This window comes from Clytia hemisphaerica, unplaced genomic scaffold, assembly GCF_902728285.1.
Source record: "Clytia hemisphaerica strain Z4C2 unplaced genomic scaffold, Clytia hemisphaerica genome assembly, whole genome shotgun sequence".
Classification (NCBI taxonomy): Eukaryota; Metazoa; Cnidaria; class Hydrozoa; order Leptothecata; family Clytiidae; genus Clytia; species Clytia hemisphaerica.
The window spans coordinates 542533-558570 of NW_027103537.1; the positions used below are offsets into that span (position 1 = coordinate 542533).

The following is a 16038-nucleotide window of genomic DNA, read 5'->3' on the forward strand; positions in this document are numbered from 1 at the left end:
AAAATAAAAGTTTGGTATGGAATGTATGTATGCATAGAATAACGCCCCGCGGGGCGATTAAAGATGATAAATCTAAGCTCCACTCACCAGTGTTTGTATGTTGGAGAAAAGTTGTGACGTGCAGTCAAAGAAATCGGGAGCTTGCCACCCCTTACGTGGATCACAATGCCGTGTTGCGTTACCGACGGCGTTGAACGGACAACGCTCACGTTGTGTAACTCCGCGTGCCGCACGTCTCCACCAGATCCCATCAACGTAAGTACGTGGACACGAATTGTTAATTTCTAAAAAAATAATAAACCAATGTTCGATACAGTGTGGTCAAAGCAATCTTTGAGCTGGAGTTTTTACAAGATACTTCACTAATTGGTCATTTGAAGTGATAGAGATGACGCGTTCTTTAGAAAAAGTAACAAAATTGTTTTATTACTGGTTAACGACCAACCAAATCAAATAAGAGCTTGTAAAAACTCCAGCTTGTCCCATCTTTTTGTCGAAGTCATGAAAAAGGATTTTACACAGCAAATTAACACATATTATTGAAATTTTGGTGAATGATGCTGAGCTTTGAGAATGAAAAGCCTCTTTGTATACTTCGCTGAGACGTAAACTTTATCACTGCGTTCAAATGCTATAGTCATGGTTGGCGCCAGAACAATGTCATTTATACTTCATTGGTAAAAAAGCTGACAAAGGTCAAAGAGCTAATAAACGAAGACAAACAATTCACTCCATCATAATTTTGACTGGTGCTAATCATGAGTGAAAGTAGAGAGCCTATCACCATATTTCCCTAACACACTGTCTGGAAGTGCTTGGGATTCGAACACAGTACATTGCAAATTTGATACAGGGACGCAGTTGCCAAACTTACCTCCACAGCCGTTAGTGATCTCTTGCCATGCACCTGGACATTTATCACACTTCATACCAATAACGTTAGCTTTACATTTGCATTGACCAGTCTTCTTGTCACAAACTGAACTTTCACTCCCTTCCAACAGACAATTACATTTGACACACGTACCACCTTTCAAGTAATAATCGTCCTATGGGGAAAAAAAGTTCTCGTCAATAGGCAGCTCGTCAACTTTGGTTATTTTGGAGTTTTGCCGTCAAAGCGTCCTTGTAATGAAGTTTAACTTTGGACAGATTTCCGTCTACGGACGGGATAGTCGAAACATTGCTATATCTTCAAATGCTGAGCCGGCTTCATGGCATGAACCCCCCCCCAGCCCGCAGGGGGGGGCTACAACCAAAATCTTCCTGAAAAAGGCTGGGGGCTGGATTTCTTTTCAATTTCAGGGGGTACCTATGATCTCTGGGGGTATCTAACTTTTATGCAGTAAGGTCTGGGGGCTTGGGAACTATATTTCATCTTGCATTTATCTAACTATCATTATTCTTTTTAATTGTAAAAATATACAATTTTTTTCATTTCTTGACATATACTCAAGTCACAGAGGGTACCAATCCCAGGGGGTACCTACTAACGTCTGTTGTTTGTTTTGGTACCTAAAATTCAGGGGTACCTATTTTCTTAGGGGGTACCTAAACCCCTGGTCCATGCCACGCGGCTTACTAGTCTTTTAGACTGTAAGCTACAATCATTTCAAAATATTTAGAAGGGCATTGTGTTGACAACAACCTGTTCGGTAAATGGTCAACCACAGTCGCTCCGAAATAATATAACCGATCCATATAGACCATAGAAAGTTTGGCCGTCTAAAGTCAACACGTTGCCTTCTTTTCATGTCAATTCAATGACTTCTTTCAATATTTTTCAAAATTCAAAAATTTTAATTGTAAACATTCTGCTGAATTTTTGCCTGCTCTAACAATTAGAATGGGCCATTCCATTTTATATCCATACAGAGGGGTGGGCGAACATTTCCAGGGGTAATCCGAAAAATATTCCCAGGGGGTCAAAAGGATATTTTTTTCCGGGGGTAAAAAGCTATTCTAAAGTTTCTAGGGGATAAAAAACTGATTTTAGTTCGTCTACCAGGGTTTATTTGCACATTTTTCCATTTTCCAGGGGGTATCTACATATATTTTCAAGAATTTTTTTTGACTCGAAAAGGTTCGTCCACCAACTTTATGGATTTTTAGTGGAACAATCCAATAGGCAGTGTAGCAAGTCTATATCAGATCTTTGAAACATACATTACAAAAGCATTTTCCAGGGTAGGAGTATGGTTCCATTTGACCGTCAGGATCACACGTCTCATTGAAATTCTCATGTAACTTGCAGTCGCACGGTCCACAATAATCTTTACCGAACGTCTTGGGTGGACATTTCTTCTGTTTGGCAATCTCACAATGTTCACCTGAGATAGAAAAAGGTTCTCATTATGCTACAATAACTGAAAAGTTAGTCTTTTAAAGATACACCAATTCAATCGGCTTCTTTCTCGAAAATTTCAAGTAATTTTCGGCCCTTTTTACGCCAGCCCTTATTGGCGGTAATTTTTCGTCGCTGATGTAATAAGGGCGGCGTAAGGGATCAGAATTAAGACCATGTTTGCACGTGACGGTTCCGTTTCGCTCCGAAACGAAATGAAGCCAATCTATTGATTACATTCAAGTGTTACGTCACTTCTACCCAATAACGTGCGAAAATGGTCTAAATTAGGGCCGGGCTAAAAATAGAAAAAATTGAGCAATTGCGAAATAAGAGATGGTGCTAAATTAGGGCCCAGCCGGCGTAAAAGGGGCTGATAAGGTATAACTCACCAGTAAATCCGATAGGACAATCACAAACGTATCCAGACAGCGAACTCGACGAGTGTTTACACGTGCCAGTATTACATGGGCTGTCTTTGCAAATGTCCACACATTGTGGGCCCTTGTAACCGGCACCATTGCAATGACACTGTGCGACGCCACTGGTGATTTGACAGGTGCCAGTACCACAATCAAGTGTATCGCAAAGGCTGGATTCTAGGCATCCTTTTTGAACGTGCTTGTTGGAAGTGTGTAGGAGGTTAATATCGTTATCATTGTATGTGAAAGCTGAGTGAAATGGAAGTAAAACAAAAATATTATACAAACATATCATAGCAATCGTAGGTAAAAATCTTACTGAATCGTAAGCAGTTTTGAAAAATTGGATTTTGCGATCGAACGTTCCCTCTTCAGTAATTTATACACACATTTACAGTCAATGAAATGAAAAGAAGCTTAACTTCCAATGTATTTTTTTTACCTTTGATACAGGCCAACAGTTTGTTATTGCCTGTCCCACCGAATGACGTCATCTTCAAGCTGAGCGTTGTGAGCGGAAGAGGAGTGGAGACACTGTGTTGATCGTACAGCGATGATAAATATAATCTGTTTGCAGTCCATTTGATTTGGATTTGATTCCATTTGCCGTTTGCCATGAAGAAGGAGTCGAGTACCAGGATGAGTTTGGATTTGTGGTGATATTGCAGGTAACCATTCTTCAGCTGAATGAAAACACGAAATGGGGTACTTCAGCTCTAGCTTAGACGGCCCACTTTTTGCCCTTCCTATTCTAATTGTAAATTAAAGTTTTTTGACATCAATGCAATGACATCTTTAAATCTTTTCCAAGTAAAAGTTTTAGCTTCCATTTTTTTGTCCAACTATTAGAATAGGCAAGGCAGAAAGTCGGCCGTCTAAACTAGAGCTTAAAAACGCTTACAATTATTATTATAATGTAACAAAGTTCTAGGCTGGTTTAACAGTTACAGGAGCGATGACCTGGTAATGGTAATGGTACCTTAAACCAGGGGTTCGTATTTCAAATACCCGCTCCTTCCAATGTTCCGTTCAGTCCTTGGGTAGCTGGCCATGGACCTCGTGAAAACAATCGAAAGACTGCCGAAATGTCCTCGATCTATCCATCTCCGGCACATCGATTTATCTATGATGAGCTTTAATACCTACCCAGCCGAACTACCGGCTGACAAACGATTGTCTTAAAAAGACTGAGCAAATCCATCTCATAAGTTGGAACATTATCACCCTATTTTTGTTTAAAAACTAGTTCTTTACCATGAGTCTGCCGTCCACTCCATTTATCGTCTCTTCTAAGATGACGGCATCTTTTTGTGTTGTCTTAACAACCATCGAATACCTCCATGCGCTGAAGCCTGAGCCACTAGCCTGTGAATCGTCCACGACCAGGACTGAGTTAGCGTTCAATCTAATTGGTTCGGCAGCTGATAAAATAGAAAAGATGGGAATATTGGTTGGTAAATCATTTTCTGATTTTCTTAATCGGTTAAAGCAGTCCCATTCACTTTTGGAGAGGGAAATACCATCAAAACGCGCTTTTTAGAACTTATAGTTTACTTTTAAAAACCCGAAACTCAATGTTAGGAAAACCATAAATAATAGCTTTGTGGAGAGCGCTACGTGCAATTATTCACATTGTTCGGTGCTACAGCGTCCAAAATATTGGGCCATCCCATTTCATATTTTACAGGGGGGTGGACAAAAATTTCCAAGGTGTAATCGGGGAAAAATTTCCAGGGGGTCTAAACGAGTATTTTTTTCATTTTCCAGGAGGTAAAAGTTTATTCTAAAATTTCCAGAGGTAAAAGACTCATTTTAGCTCGTCCACCCTTACTTTTAAGGCATGAAAAGAATTTTTTCCAAGGGTTCTTTTGCAAAGTTTGCGTTTTTCAAGGGGGTATCCACACATTTCTAAGAATCTTTCTTTGTCTTGAAAAGGTTCGTCCACCCTCTGTAAAAAAATTTAATGGAACAACACATTTGTCACATATATTTATTATTCCTTTACTATATGAATTATTTGAACTTAGTGATTTTAGTTTTACCTTTTTCGCAACGCTGTCCCACAAATCGTGACCGGCACGAACACTTGGGTCCGTCTAACGTCTCGTGACAATCGCCGTTCACGTACTTCGTACAATAAGCGTCATTACAACTGGGCGCCGGTGCCGGGCAGTTTGCCGCCGATCCAAAATTATGTAAATAATTTGATAGATCAAGGGTGTTGTGATCGAACACAATATTGCGCATGCATCCAATGAAATCTTTGACTGGTGAAATGAAAGTGCGTTGCATGTCGGGTAATCCACCGATGAGTGCTGGTGCAGTTAGATCCAATGTCCTTTAGTAGAAGAAAAAAAGACATTTAAGAGTGATAGAGTACATAACAAAATTATTGTGACCGGAGGCGACCTGAAGGTACTTCTTACGATAGCTATTTATATCTGATATTCCGATTCAGATTGGCGCCCACCAATCTTAAAGCTCTAAAGGAGCGGATATTTAATGAGCGTCAACCCCAGTCGGGCACAACGGCCGTTGAGCATGAGCCTGTAAATATCTTGGTTGGACCCGACAATCCCGAAAACACCACTGCAAAATCCTTGACGCGGTCTGGCAAACTTCCGCAATTTAAACCGTCCAGATATTAAAATTTTCCTGACCTACAGTTGTTTAGCTTGTCGGGAGAGAATTTCTACATCGAATGCCAGATAAATTGCTAGGTCGACGAACTCAAACAAAATTTAAGAAATCTTAGTTGAAAACTTTACTTACTTCATTTCTCCTTGTACTCGAGTTGATGCAGCACAATATTTATGCGTCCCTTGGGAGTTCAAAACACTGGCTGTTTCAATATCGCATGATTCACCCACAGCTATGCTAATGACCTACAAAAACAAATTAAACATTAAAAGTTAAGCATGGACATTTAGTAGCCATAGTGTGCAAGGGAGTTCCAGGTCCCACCTGAAAATTCAGGTCCCACCTTATCCTAAAATTCCCACCTTCAGCCCAGACTCCCAGATCCCAGCTAAAAAAAAAAAAAAAAAAATACTAATTCGAGGAACAAAACTAAATTTTTTACCGTAATATGAAGATGCAATATATTACTCATTTTACCTGCGTACTTTTACTTGACTAGTTATATAAGTGTAATAAGGTAAGCAAAAGTAAAAAAAAAATCATTCTTAAAGATATTTATTCAAACATCAAATGACTTGTAATAATAAAAAGAAGTTTAGCATGGTAAAAAATTATTTATGAAATATATAAAAAAATATCATAAAATCTAAAAACAAGAAGTTTTACTTTAACTTTTTCCAAAACACCCAAAGTCCCACCTAAAGAAATTAACTCCCACCTTAACTTGTTTCTCCCACCTAAAACCTGGAAAACCCCAAATCCCACCTAAGAATTTTCGACCCAAATCAGCAAACCCCCCCCACTATTCTGGGGGGGGGTGCACACTATGGCTAGTAGCTGATGATTGTCTAAAGATATGAAACTTAGAGTGATGAAGAAAATGTTGTTTTCTTATTTTATTGATGGTTTAAAATAAGAATGTTTCTTTTTTTTATAAGGGCCAGTAAAATTTTGCAAAGTCTCGTCTATTCTTATTTTTCATGCTTTGAAATGTTCTTAATACGCCCACTTAATTCACTTATTGGCCCAAAAGGGAGACTACCGGTCCGACCGAGACGGATGAACTTTAAAAACTGAATAGTTTTTTGTGACTTTATTCATGCTCATTTTGACATTTCGAAGGCCTCTTTCATACATTTTCAGACCTTTTTTAGAACAAAAATATTGCTATCGGGGTACCTTATTTTTGAGCTGCACTTTGACAGTGTGCCATTTGCCATCGTTAACACCACCAGCATTGAAAGACTGGACAGTGGTCACCTGTTCCTTGTTGTCTTTCGATTTACCAAAATTCACCGAGAATAAAACCTAGAAAATGAAAAGTTTGAAGTTCAGGGTGTGAAAAAATGCTATTTCAGTCCAGCAGGCAGACAATTATATACATTCTTTACTGAGTAGACAACAGTAGTAAGTTCAATCTAGTGATTTTATGCAAGATATCTATGATGGGCCTTGGATTGATTGGATGATTTTGCTCTGTACTAGTTGAGACTCTCTGCGCATTATTAATTCCCGTCGGCTTTGGTATTTCAGACAAAAAGCAGTCACTTAAAGACGTGATGAGGATGTTATAAAAGCCATAAATATTTTTGTGCCTAGCTACTTTTTTCTTCAATGCCAACCTCAAGTAGATTTGAAATGTGGAAAGATAAAGTGTTCGAGAACTCAACTAACCTGCCCGTCTACGATCTCGACCGCGATGAAATCATTTTGGTTGCTATAGCGACCATTGTATAACAACACTGCGTTGGCTTGGAAGGTTCGAAATTGAAAAGAGATATCGAAGTTGCGTTGTTGTTTCTTCAAACCTATAAGAAATAGAAGTGGGATGAGATCAAGTTTAATAGATGTTTGATAATATTAGAAATCTAAAACGATTATCAAACATTCAGTAAAAACATAATATAGTTAACGCTCTATAATTCGTTTTTCAAGGGGAATTAGATTTTCATCGAATAAGGGATAGTCTCTTATTGATGTGGGCTTTCAATATTATCGAATAACGAAGCCTGTCGAATAGGAGAACGTCAAATACGTCAAATTAGAGAGCGTCAACTGTAATGATAAAGGCCGGTCTCCACTTGCGCGCGCTGCGATCGCAACTTTGGCTTCAATCATTTTTGCTTGGAGAAAAGATTACGTCATAAAAACGCAGCGCGCGCTTGGAAAAAAAGTTGAATGTATGTCAACTTTTTTTTCAAGCGCGCGATCGTTACGTCATATCGCACCAATGGAGTTGCTTCATTTTCCTTTTGACCAATAGCGTGGAAGCTTTGCTCGAAGAAGAGCGATCGCAGCGCGCGCAAGTGGAGACCGGCCTTGAGAGTGAGAAAGCCACCAGATCACCTTGTCATTCGAAAATCTCATCTTTAAAAATTGAATTTTTGATTCTCGCATTCTATGACGGGCTTCGTAGGTTAAAGACACAAAAGTTAAGTAAGCCGCATAACTTCTGAAGCAAAAACGTTTTTTGTTAATTCTTTTTCTTTAAAGGCGTTCATAATGCTGAGATTGAGAGGTCAGCTACAATCTCTCGTCGGAAATTAAAGGGATTATCAGATGGTTCATAATATTTGGCATGTGGGATCATTCTATTGTCCTGAGCAAAATCTCAAAATATTTTTGCCTAGCTATTTTTCAAAGTCGAGATATTTAAGTTAGAAGTTTTTGGCTTTTAGGATGAAAACAATTGAATTTCAACGTAAGAGCCGTGTAAGAACCCATTTTCAAAAATCTCAAACTTTGATATCTCGATTTTGGTAAATTGTTACACGAAAACACTTTGAGGTTTTACTAAGGACCGTAGAAAGTTACTACGGACCAAATATCTCAAACTATCTGAGTATTCCTTTAAAAATATAAAGCACTGACCTGACATGGCAATGTATGATCCTTTCGGGAAATATCGCGTTGAGAGTTTACAATACTCTGTATCTGTTCCTTTGGCTGGACAAGTACAATCAAAACCACCGCCGCTCTTGGCTGAGCACGCACCACGTAAACCGCACGGATTCTTAGCCAAATTTAATTGAATAGGACAAGAGGACGTCTGACGGTCAAAAGCACAGAAATCACCTGTAATAAAAAGTGAATTTGGAACTTAGAATTTTACTATCGTAAGTTTGACATTTGATAAATTTTGCCATTCCAAATTACAATTAAAAAACAAACAAAGTCATACATCACATTTGACACTCGACAACTCGAACGGTAGTAGGGGTCAGTGATAGTTCAAATTGAAGAGCAAAAGAACCTAAAAGCTTCTCTCAGAGAGACCGTTCGGGTAGAGTGGTGGAAATTAGAGAGGGGAGTTAAAGTGCATGGTCAAAATAGCCGATATACAATACAGTGGATAACTCGAACACGAGTGGGGGTGTTTCCCGTGGGGAACACAAATTTGGTAAAGTTAAGGAAATTCCGAGTTATGGAGCAAGTTTATAAGGCATTGTTAATTGAAAGGACCAGAAAACATTTTCGAGTTAAGTAAGGAGACATTCGACTTATAGAGGTTCGAGTTATGGAGGCTACTGTAATAAGGTGTATTGTCAACAGATAGCCGATGGACAATAATAATAATGAAAACAACTTACCAGTATAGCCGTGGTCACATTTACAAGAAAATCCGTCATCAGTCGAAATACATTTCCCATTCGAATTGCATCTCTCCATGAAACACATGTTAAATGGTTTGTCACATTTCATACCATGGAAACGGTGGGGACATTCACATTTCAATGTTGGTTTGAAATAAATACCACGGAAAATAACGTATTTCGATTTAATGGTACTTGAAATTTGATTGGTATTCGACCATTGGATTGAGCAGCGCTCAAGATTCTTGCAAGACTCACTGCCACAAAAATATTCACCCCAGAAATCAAACGAAACCAAATCAAAACCGGAGCGAGTGAAGGCGGTCGCGTTTAAATAGAACTTGTCTTTCAAGAAATCAGCCGTCATGTAGGTGTCAGCCATCTTGGATTTAACAGCGATGGCAATCTCCAACATTTCAGCGTTCTTATTTCCCTTTCGAGGATCACGAAACGCTTCGATGCTTAAGATGAAAATCTTTGACGCATCTACAATCTTTGACCCATCCACATCGAAAATTTGTGCTAAGGAATCTTTGAATTTTCGCAACACAGTGGCTTTGAGGAAGTCATTGCGAGTAGCATTATTCAAAACAATGAACATTGAGTTCTTAACCATAACATCAGTGACTTCTGATACCAAGATGTGACCGTAGGCTCTATCCGCGTACTTGCCGTCGCTCACTTCAAACAGAATCCTGATTTCGGCTGCCGTATTAATAATACTCTTCTTCAAAAACAACTCACCAGTTTCATCGTTTAAAGATATAAAGTCGTGCTCGTTACCCGTAATGATGCCGTACCGTAATACGGAACTGACGTCCGGATCTTCAGCTGGGACACGAAACATCGGATCATATTTCCCGTTCAGCGCGTTCAAAAAGATGTAAAAATCTTCTAAGATCGGTGGGTGATCGTTGACATCCTCTACTTGTACGTTGACGACGGCCGTGTCTTCGCGTCCGGAATCGGAGACGACGCGTACGTGGAGTTGGTAATGGTGTTGTTTCTCGTAGTCAAGTGGACTATTAGCACGAATGATACCTAAAATAAAGATTTACTGATAACTTTATCTAGCACTTGATGTAGAAAATCTTCTTCCAACACGTTAAAACTCTGAAGGTCGGAAAATTTTTCAACATCCGGAACGTTTAAATTACGGAATTTTGCGAGACCATCATATCAAGAATTTTGCAGCCAGGTACCATTACGGTACCACTTTACTAAAAAACTCGATCAAAGATGGCAGATATAGCTTAATCCAGGGTGTATTCATGATATGCACCATTACAATGTCTTCCATTCCACCCAATAGCTGATTGGTTCAAAGTGACGTATTGACTGATTTTACGTCACTTACAACCAATCAGCTGTTGGGTCCGTGATGTAATGTAAGAAGACATTGCAGTGGTGCATATCATGAATAAAGGCCAATGGTACAAACCTTGCAGCGAAGCAATGCGGAAGGTGGTTTGGTATTTGGTGAACGAGTAAACCATTGAGTGTCTGAAAGCATCGTCAGCAAGTGTAGCTCTGATTCTTCCAACCTCCACCAAAGAATTCTCCGGGATAGTGAAATTGTACACTTTCTCTGTAAAGACTGGGTTCGAGTCTTGAACGTCTTCAATGTCGATGATGACACTGGTGCTGGCCTGCAATGCTGGTGTTCCTTGATCGATTGCCAGGACTTCGAATGTGAATCGTTCTATAGTTTCACGATCTAAGAGTTTGATGGTACGAATGGAACCACTTTCAGCGTTGATGGAGAAATATTCGTGTTCTGTGGAAAAGGAAAGAAGAGATATAAGTCAACGTACGCTGGTTGAACAATACAATGTAGCAACTACCCTTAAGAGCACGAGTCTGGTAATGTCACCCAAATTGGTGAAAAAATTTGGAAAAAATAAAGTTTTGAATTTCACTTTTATTCCTGGATAATTCTTTTATTAATGACTTCAATTTTCAGAAAACATAAGTATCAGGGCTTAATCAAACTGGCTTGGTCCATAAATTTAACCTAGAGTAGTTATAATCAGACAAATTTGGCAAAAAACTCTTTGTAGTTTACACTTTATTTGAGATAAAATATGCATTATCTAATACTTGTCTTAGATTTCAGTTCATGGCTAATATATTAAGCTGCATTGAAAAGCAATTTTTACCCTCCAGTATGGCATATTTTTCAAATTCTGACACTTTTTTCAAAATAAAATCTAAAATACTAAAAAATATTCCCATAAAGTTTGAGTAATTTCATTCTAGATTTGAAGGACTCATCACAAGGCTTCCAAAAAACCAAAAGTTTGCTATATTTCAGTTACACGTTTTTTTTTTATTAGAACACCTAAAATTTGGCTGAGCCTGGATGTGCTTATTTTTTTTAGCAATTTTCAGCCTAAAATGTTCTTAAATGCGTTCTTAATTTTTCAGACTACTCTAAATCGACAATATGATACAAAATAAAGAGCACTTAAATTCGGCAAAATTTTGACAATATTTGACTCTCGACTTTTGAAGATCCATCCCTAAATTCGGTTAAAACTGCTTAAAAAGAGGAAAAAAATGTAGTTTCTTGTCATTTTTTTCCAAACTGAGGCTGGGCATGTTCTAAAGATGTTCTTAATTTTTCGACGAATTTCAGCCTATATGTTCTTATAAACTAGGTTCTAATAAAAAAAAAAACGTGTAGCCAATAAAAATTAGAAAATGAAACCTTGTTGGTTGCGGACATAACTCTTTGTTAAATTTGATTTAAAATCAGCAATAAACATTAATTTGAGTTATTATTTGGCTTTTAATACTTTGCTGTACTTGAACCAAAACTTAATCATTGAAATTTGTTGTCTTGAAAGGTCTTTGTAACTATGATTTCCTGAAAATTGAAGATTTATTTGTAAAAGAGAATCCAATCATACATAATTTTTTGTTAAAATCAATCTTAAAAGTTAAGATTTGAGCTTGACATCAACTGTTGTACATTTTCATAATCATTAAATATGATTTTTCCTTGAGAGTCACTAATCTTTTTCAATAGAAAGGGTTAAATGTATAATAATGCTGTGTTGCGGACATAACTTTTTCTTCTTAGGGTAGAACCATAGAACATTATACATCATTAATTAAAGATTTGGAGTGTCTTTTTCTATTGCCAAAATTTAAGGAATATTATAGAGACTAAATCAATATAAAACCAAAAGATTTGGTTTGGTTTGATTTCAGTTTTATTACATGTTTTTCTTTGAAAAGAATAAAAGAAGACTTATCAATGATATTAGAACTTTCTCATATTTCTAATAGAAGAACGACCCTCTAGAGGACACAAAAAATTAAAAAAACAAGGAAATGCATGGCTTTTACAAATGTAACTCTTTAGTATTGTCAAAGTGTTAGCATAACTGCTTAAGGGGGTCAAAAATCTGATAAAATACTTCAATAGTTATGTCCGCAACATACAATTTGCTACAGAATCTGACTCTGTTTTGAACTATTGGAGCAATTCTAACCAGTCTGTAAGTGAATGTGTAGTAGATTATGTTGTGTGAACACTACACAATGAATTTAATATGCAAATTAATGCATGATTTATCCTTTATTCAAGCTCGCAGGCTCAGAACCATCATTTTCAAAGAAACAAAAAGGTTATTTTTCTGTTAAAATTTTAATTTTGGACCTCAACTTGGCATCAGAGTATTTGTTTTCTATTTTTAATAGCCTAAGCATTACTTTCATATAATAAAACATCACGCCAGCTTGCAAATACACTTCATCAGCAACATTTTAGATGAAATAGTTATGTCCGCAACATGAAATACATATGATATGAGGTGAAAAAACTGAAATCTTGCCAATGGAAAATTATCAGACTTTTTTCTGGTTTTAACCAACTTATAATGACCTCAAATGCAATAATTTGTCAAAGAAACCTAAAAATGGTGTTTGGGGGCTGAGAAAACTTCATTCATGATTGTTGCGGACATAACTTCTTGTTGCAGACATAACTAATTTTTGGAGAAACTATTTTGTTTCACCGTCTCCCAACAAATAGCCTTTGGGACTTCAAATTTGTATAAAATGACCCCAAATATGACCCTTGATATAGAAAAATGATTCAGTTGAGTAAGAATAACTTGTTTGAAAATTTAAAGGATAAAATAATGTGCGGACATAACTCAAAATTGTGAACGGAAATCGTACCCTGTTCACTTCAAAATGGAATCTTTTTCAATGAAGGACAACTGGTATTTTAGTGTTACTTGGTTTGGTTCTCTAATGGATGGGAAGGGTTAAAAATCAAATAACTATAGATATTAACACTTCCACTTCTCTAGCAAATCAATTGTGTGCGGACATAACTTTGTGAACGGAAAAAGTTATGTCCGCAACTTTTTGCATTTATTCTGGGAAAAACTTCATTTTGAAAAATCTTTTTGTAGATTTTGTTTTTCATATCCCTTGGCTGTAATAAAAAGAAAAATTAAGTATGATCAGACATGATTGGCCTAGATTATTAAATAATGAACTTAGACAATTTGCTAAAAACCTCATTTTCCGTTCACATTCTGATGTAAAAAGCTGTCCTGAAAAAATTGTGTACTTTGTAAAGTGAAAAAAGTGACTGTTTAAGCTTGCCAGTATCAAGGCTGATAAAAAAAATCAGCTGGTATCATTATTGCATACACCTAGATTTTTCACTGGAGCCTTAAAGTTGAAAAGTTAACAAAACCGAAAATGGGTGACATTAGCAGACTCATGCTCTTAAATGGTACAAAAACATGCATTCCTATAGATTTACGACCTAAGAGTTTGGTATTGATATTTGAAGTTTGATATTGCAAATCAAAACGCTCTCAGCGTTGATGGAGAAATATTTGTGTTCTGCGAAGAAAAAGAGTCTAAATTTATAAATGTGTATCCTTAGAGCGTATGGACCTAGTTTTTTTCCCGAGGTTTACTACTAGGAGCCGATTCTAAATATAAACGAGGCGAAATGGTGAAAGACATTGGACTCTTCCCGAAAATGTCCGTACATGGGGGTGGAGGATATAGTGTCCGGGGGGTAGTGAAAAGTCTACAAAATTTGCCCTGTCCGGGGGGTTACTCTATTTGGGGGTAATTTTGCTCTGTTTGAGGATTATTTTGAATGTCCAGGGGGTCAACTGATGCTCAAAATTCACAATGTCCGGGGTAAATTTCTTCTCCCCATATTCAATTTTGTTTCTGGAAAAGTCCATTCCTTTTTACAAAATTTAAGGAGGAGTTAAACTAGCTACAGTTGCTGAGTGAATTGAAGGGCGACTCCCACGCTTTCATTTTTGAACGGAAGGACGTGAAATAGCTTATTGTATTTAGAATTAGTGAGGTAATGAAGTAAACAAGTGAATTATTGAACGTTCATTAAGACGACTCACATCCGTTTCCCATCCCAAGCATTCAATGGAATATTCAAATTTGAATGGTGGGTTCCGTAGTAAAAAAGTAAAACTAGATCTTAAGGAAGGATGCTTCGAAAGTCATTATTTTTGAAATTCCTTTGTACATGTGGCAGGCTGTAGGAACTGTGTACCATTTGAAACTATATAGATGTTTGAAGAAAAACACTCTGGAAGAGTCTTATCACAGAAATCAGATTCTCTCGAACACACTACAATCGGCGCCGAAATATTTGGCAAAAAAAGGGAAATCCCCTCAAAACTTTAAAACCGCAAGTGATTTTTAAGTGCTTTGAAGTACAGTTTGGAAGTAGAGTTTTAATTCTGAGTTTTAACATTAGACTTAAAACTTAGGACCTTAGGATCTCAGGATCTAAAAGCTCAAAAATGTTCCAATAAGGCAGAGAATATAGCCTGGAAGCCACTTAACCCCTCCTAAATCGAAAAATCCGATGAAGAAAAGTGGAAATACTGAAACTGCAATTCTCGCTTCGACCTTTAAATTCTGAAAAACGTTAAAATACCCAAAATTGCCAATATATTTCGGTGCTGATTGTAGATAGTCTACCAGACCTTGTGAAATTCTCATGAAAGTTAGATTTTACAAAAGACTGAACATAATCAGAGTCTACTACAGTACACATTCTTTTTAGAACATTCAAAATATTTGAAGCCGGGTGTTCTTAGCATGAGTTTTAAGCCTAGAAAATTTTCTTAAGATATGCAAATTGGGTGTTAGAGTCTGCAAAAGCATTAAAGTGTTCTTAACTTGTTCTTGATATTTGGCAATTGAAACATTATGTTCTTATATAGTTTGTTCTCATAAAGAACTTGTACTTGAAAGGAAAGCAATTTTAGCATTGCAGGGTACGAGACACAAGGAAAGTATATCGGAGAGTAAACTGACATAAAAATGAATCATATTGAATGCTTTCAAGCAGAAGTTGAATATATTGATGATTTTTGCGTAAACCACTTTTCAAACCTCAATACACAATTGAAGGTGTTTTTTTCGTGGGTTATTTTAGTCATATCATGTAGCATATTGAACTGGTTATGATAAATCGCAAAGGTCAGTCTCTCGTACAATGAAGTTTATGATTGATCGCCTTTTGAGCAGTTTATGTTTCTTAATGTCCTTCTTCCATCAACTTTTTAAATCCTTTCATGTAAAAATTACGAAATCGTAAAGAAAGAGCGCCCTATACCTATTCTGCTGTTCTATATACCAAAATTTTCGTAAACTGTAACCTTTCTTTACTTTACCCTATATTACCCTATAAGCTGATTTAATATGAAGAATCTCACTCACACCTTATATTTATAAGGTCATAATGAAATATTCAGGGTTTTCGAAGCTTAATTGCTTAAAAGGAATCTATCCCCGCTGACCTGTTGGAAGGTCGAATGCTGAAATGGACCACAATGCATTGGGCTTTTCCAGAAAAAATCTTTACCCCTACTGTTGATATTGATTTTTCGAAGTATCGACCCCCTGGATATCCTACTTCCTACTTTATTAGTAAAGACCCCCTGGATATCCTCTTATATAAAGATACCTACCCCCTGAAAATCGTATTTTTTACTTTATAAAAGACACTATAGCCCTGGAT

General features: G+C 37.1%; 1 protein-coding gene across 1 annotated transcript in view; it reads right to left on the reverse strand.

The window, feature by feature from the left end:
- LOC136799988 (cadherin EGF LAG seven-pass G-type receptor 2-like) overlaps nt 1-16038 on the reverse strand; it is a 38822-nt gene that overhangs the window by 12263 nt on the left and 10521 nt on the right. The window contains exons 8-20 of the mRNA XM_067056613.1: nt 10441-10776; nt 8997-10040; nt 8278-8481; nt 7081-7214; nt 6586-6714; nt 5539-5651; nt 4809-5104; nt 4021-4187; nt 3209-3449; nt 2737-3015; nt 2167-2330; nt 875-1049; nt 88-284 (exon numbers count right to left, since the gene is read on the reverse strand). Coding sequence (XP_066912714.1) covers nt 88-284; nt 875-1049; nt 2167-2330; nt 2737-3015; nt 3209-3449; nt 4021-4187; nt 4809-5104; nt 5539-5651; nt 6586-6714; nt 7081-7214; nt 8278-8481; nt 8997-10040; nt 10441-10776 — 3479 coding nt within the window. The remainder of the gene's footprint in view (nt 1-87; nt 285-874; nt 1050-2166; nt 2331-2736; nt 3016-3208; nt 3450-4020; nt 4188-4808; nt 5105-5538; nt 5652-6585; nt 6715-7080; nt 7215-8277; nt 8482-8996; nt 10041-10440; nt 10777-16038) is intronic.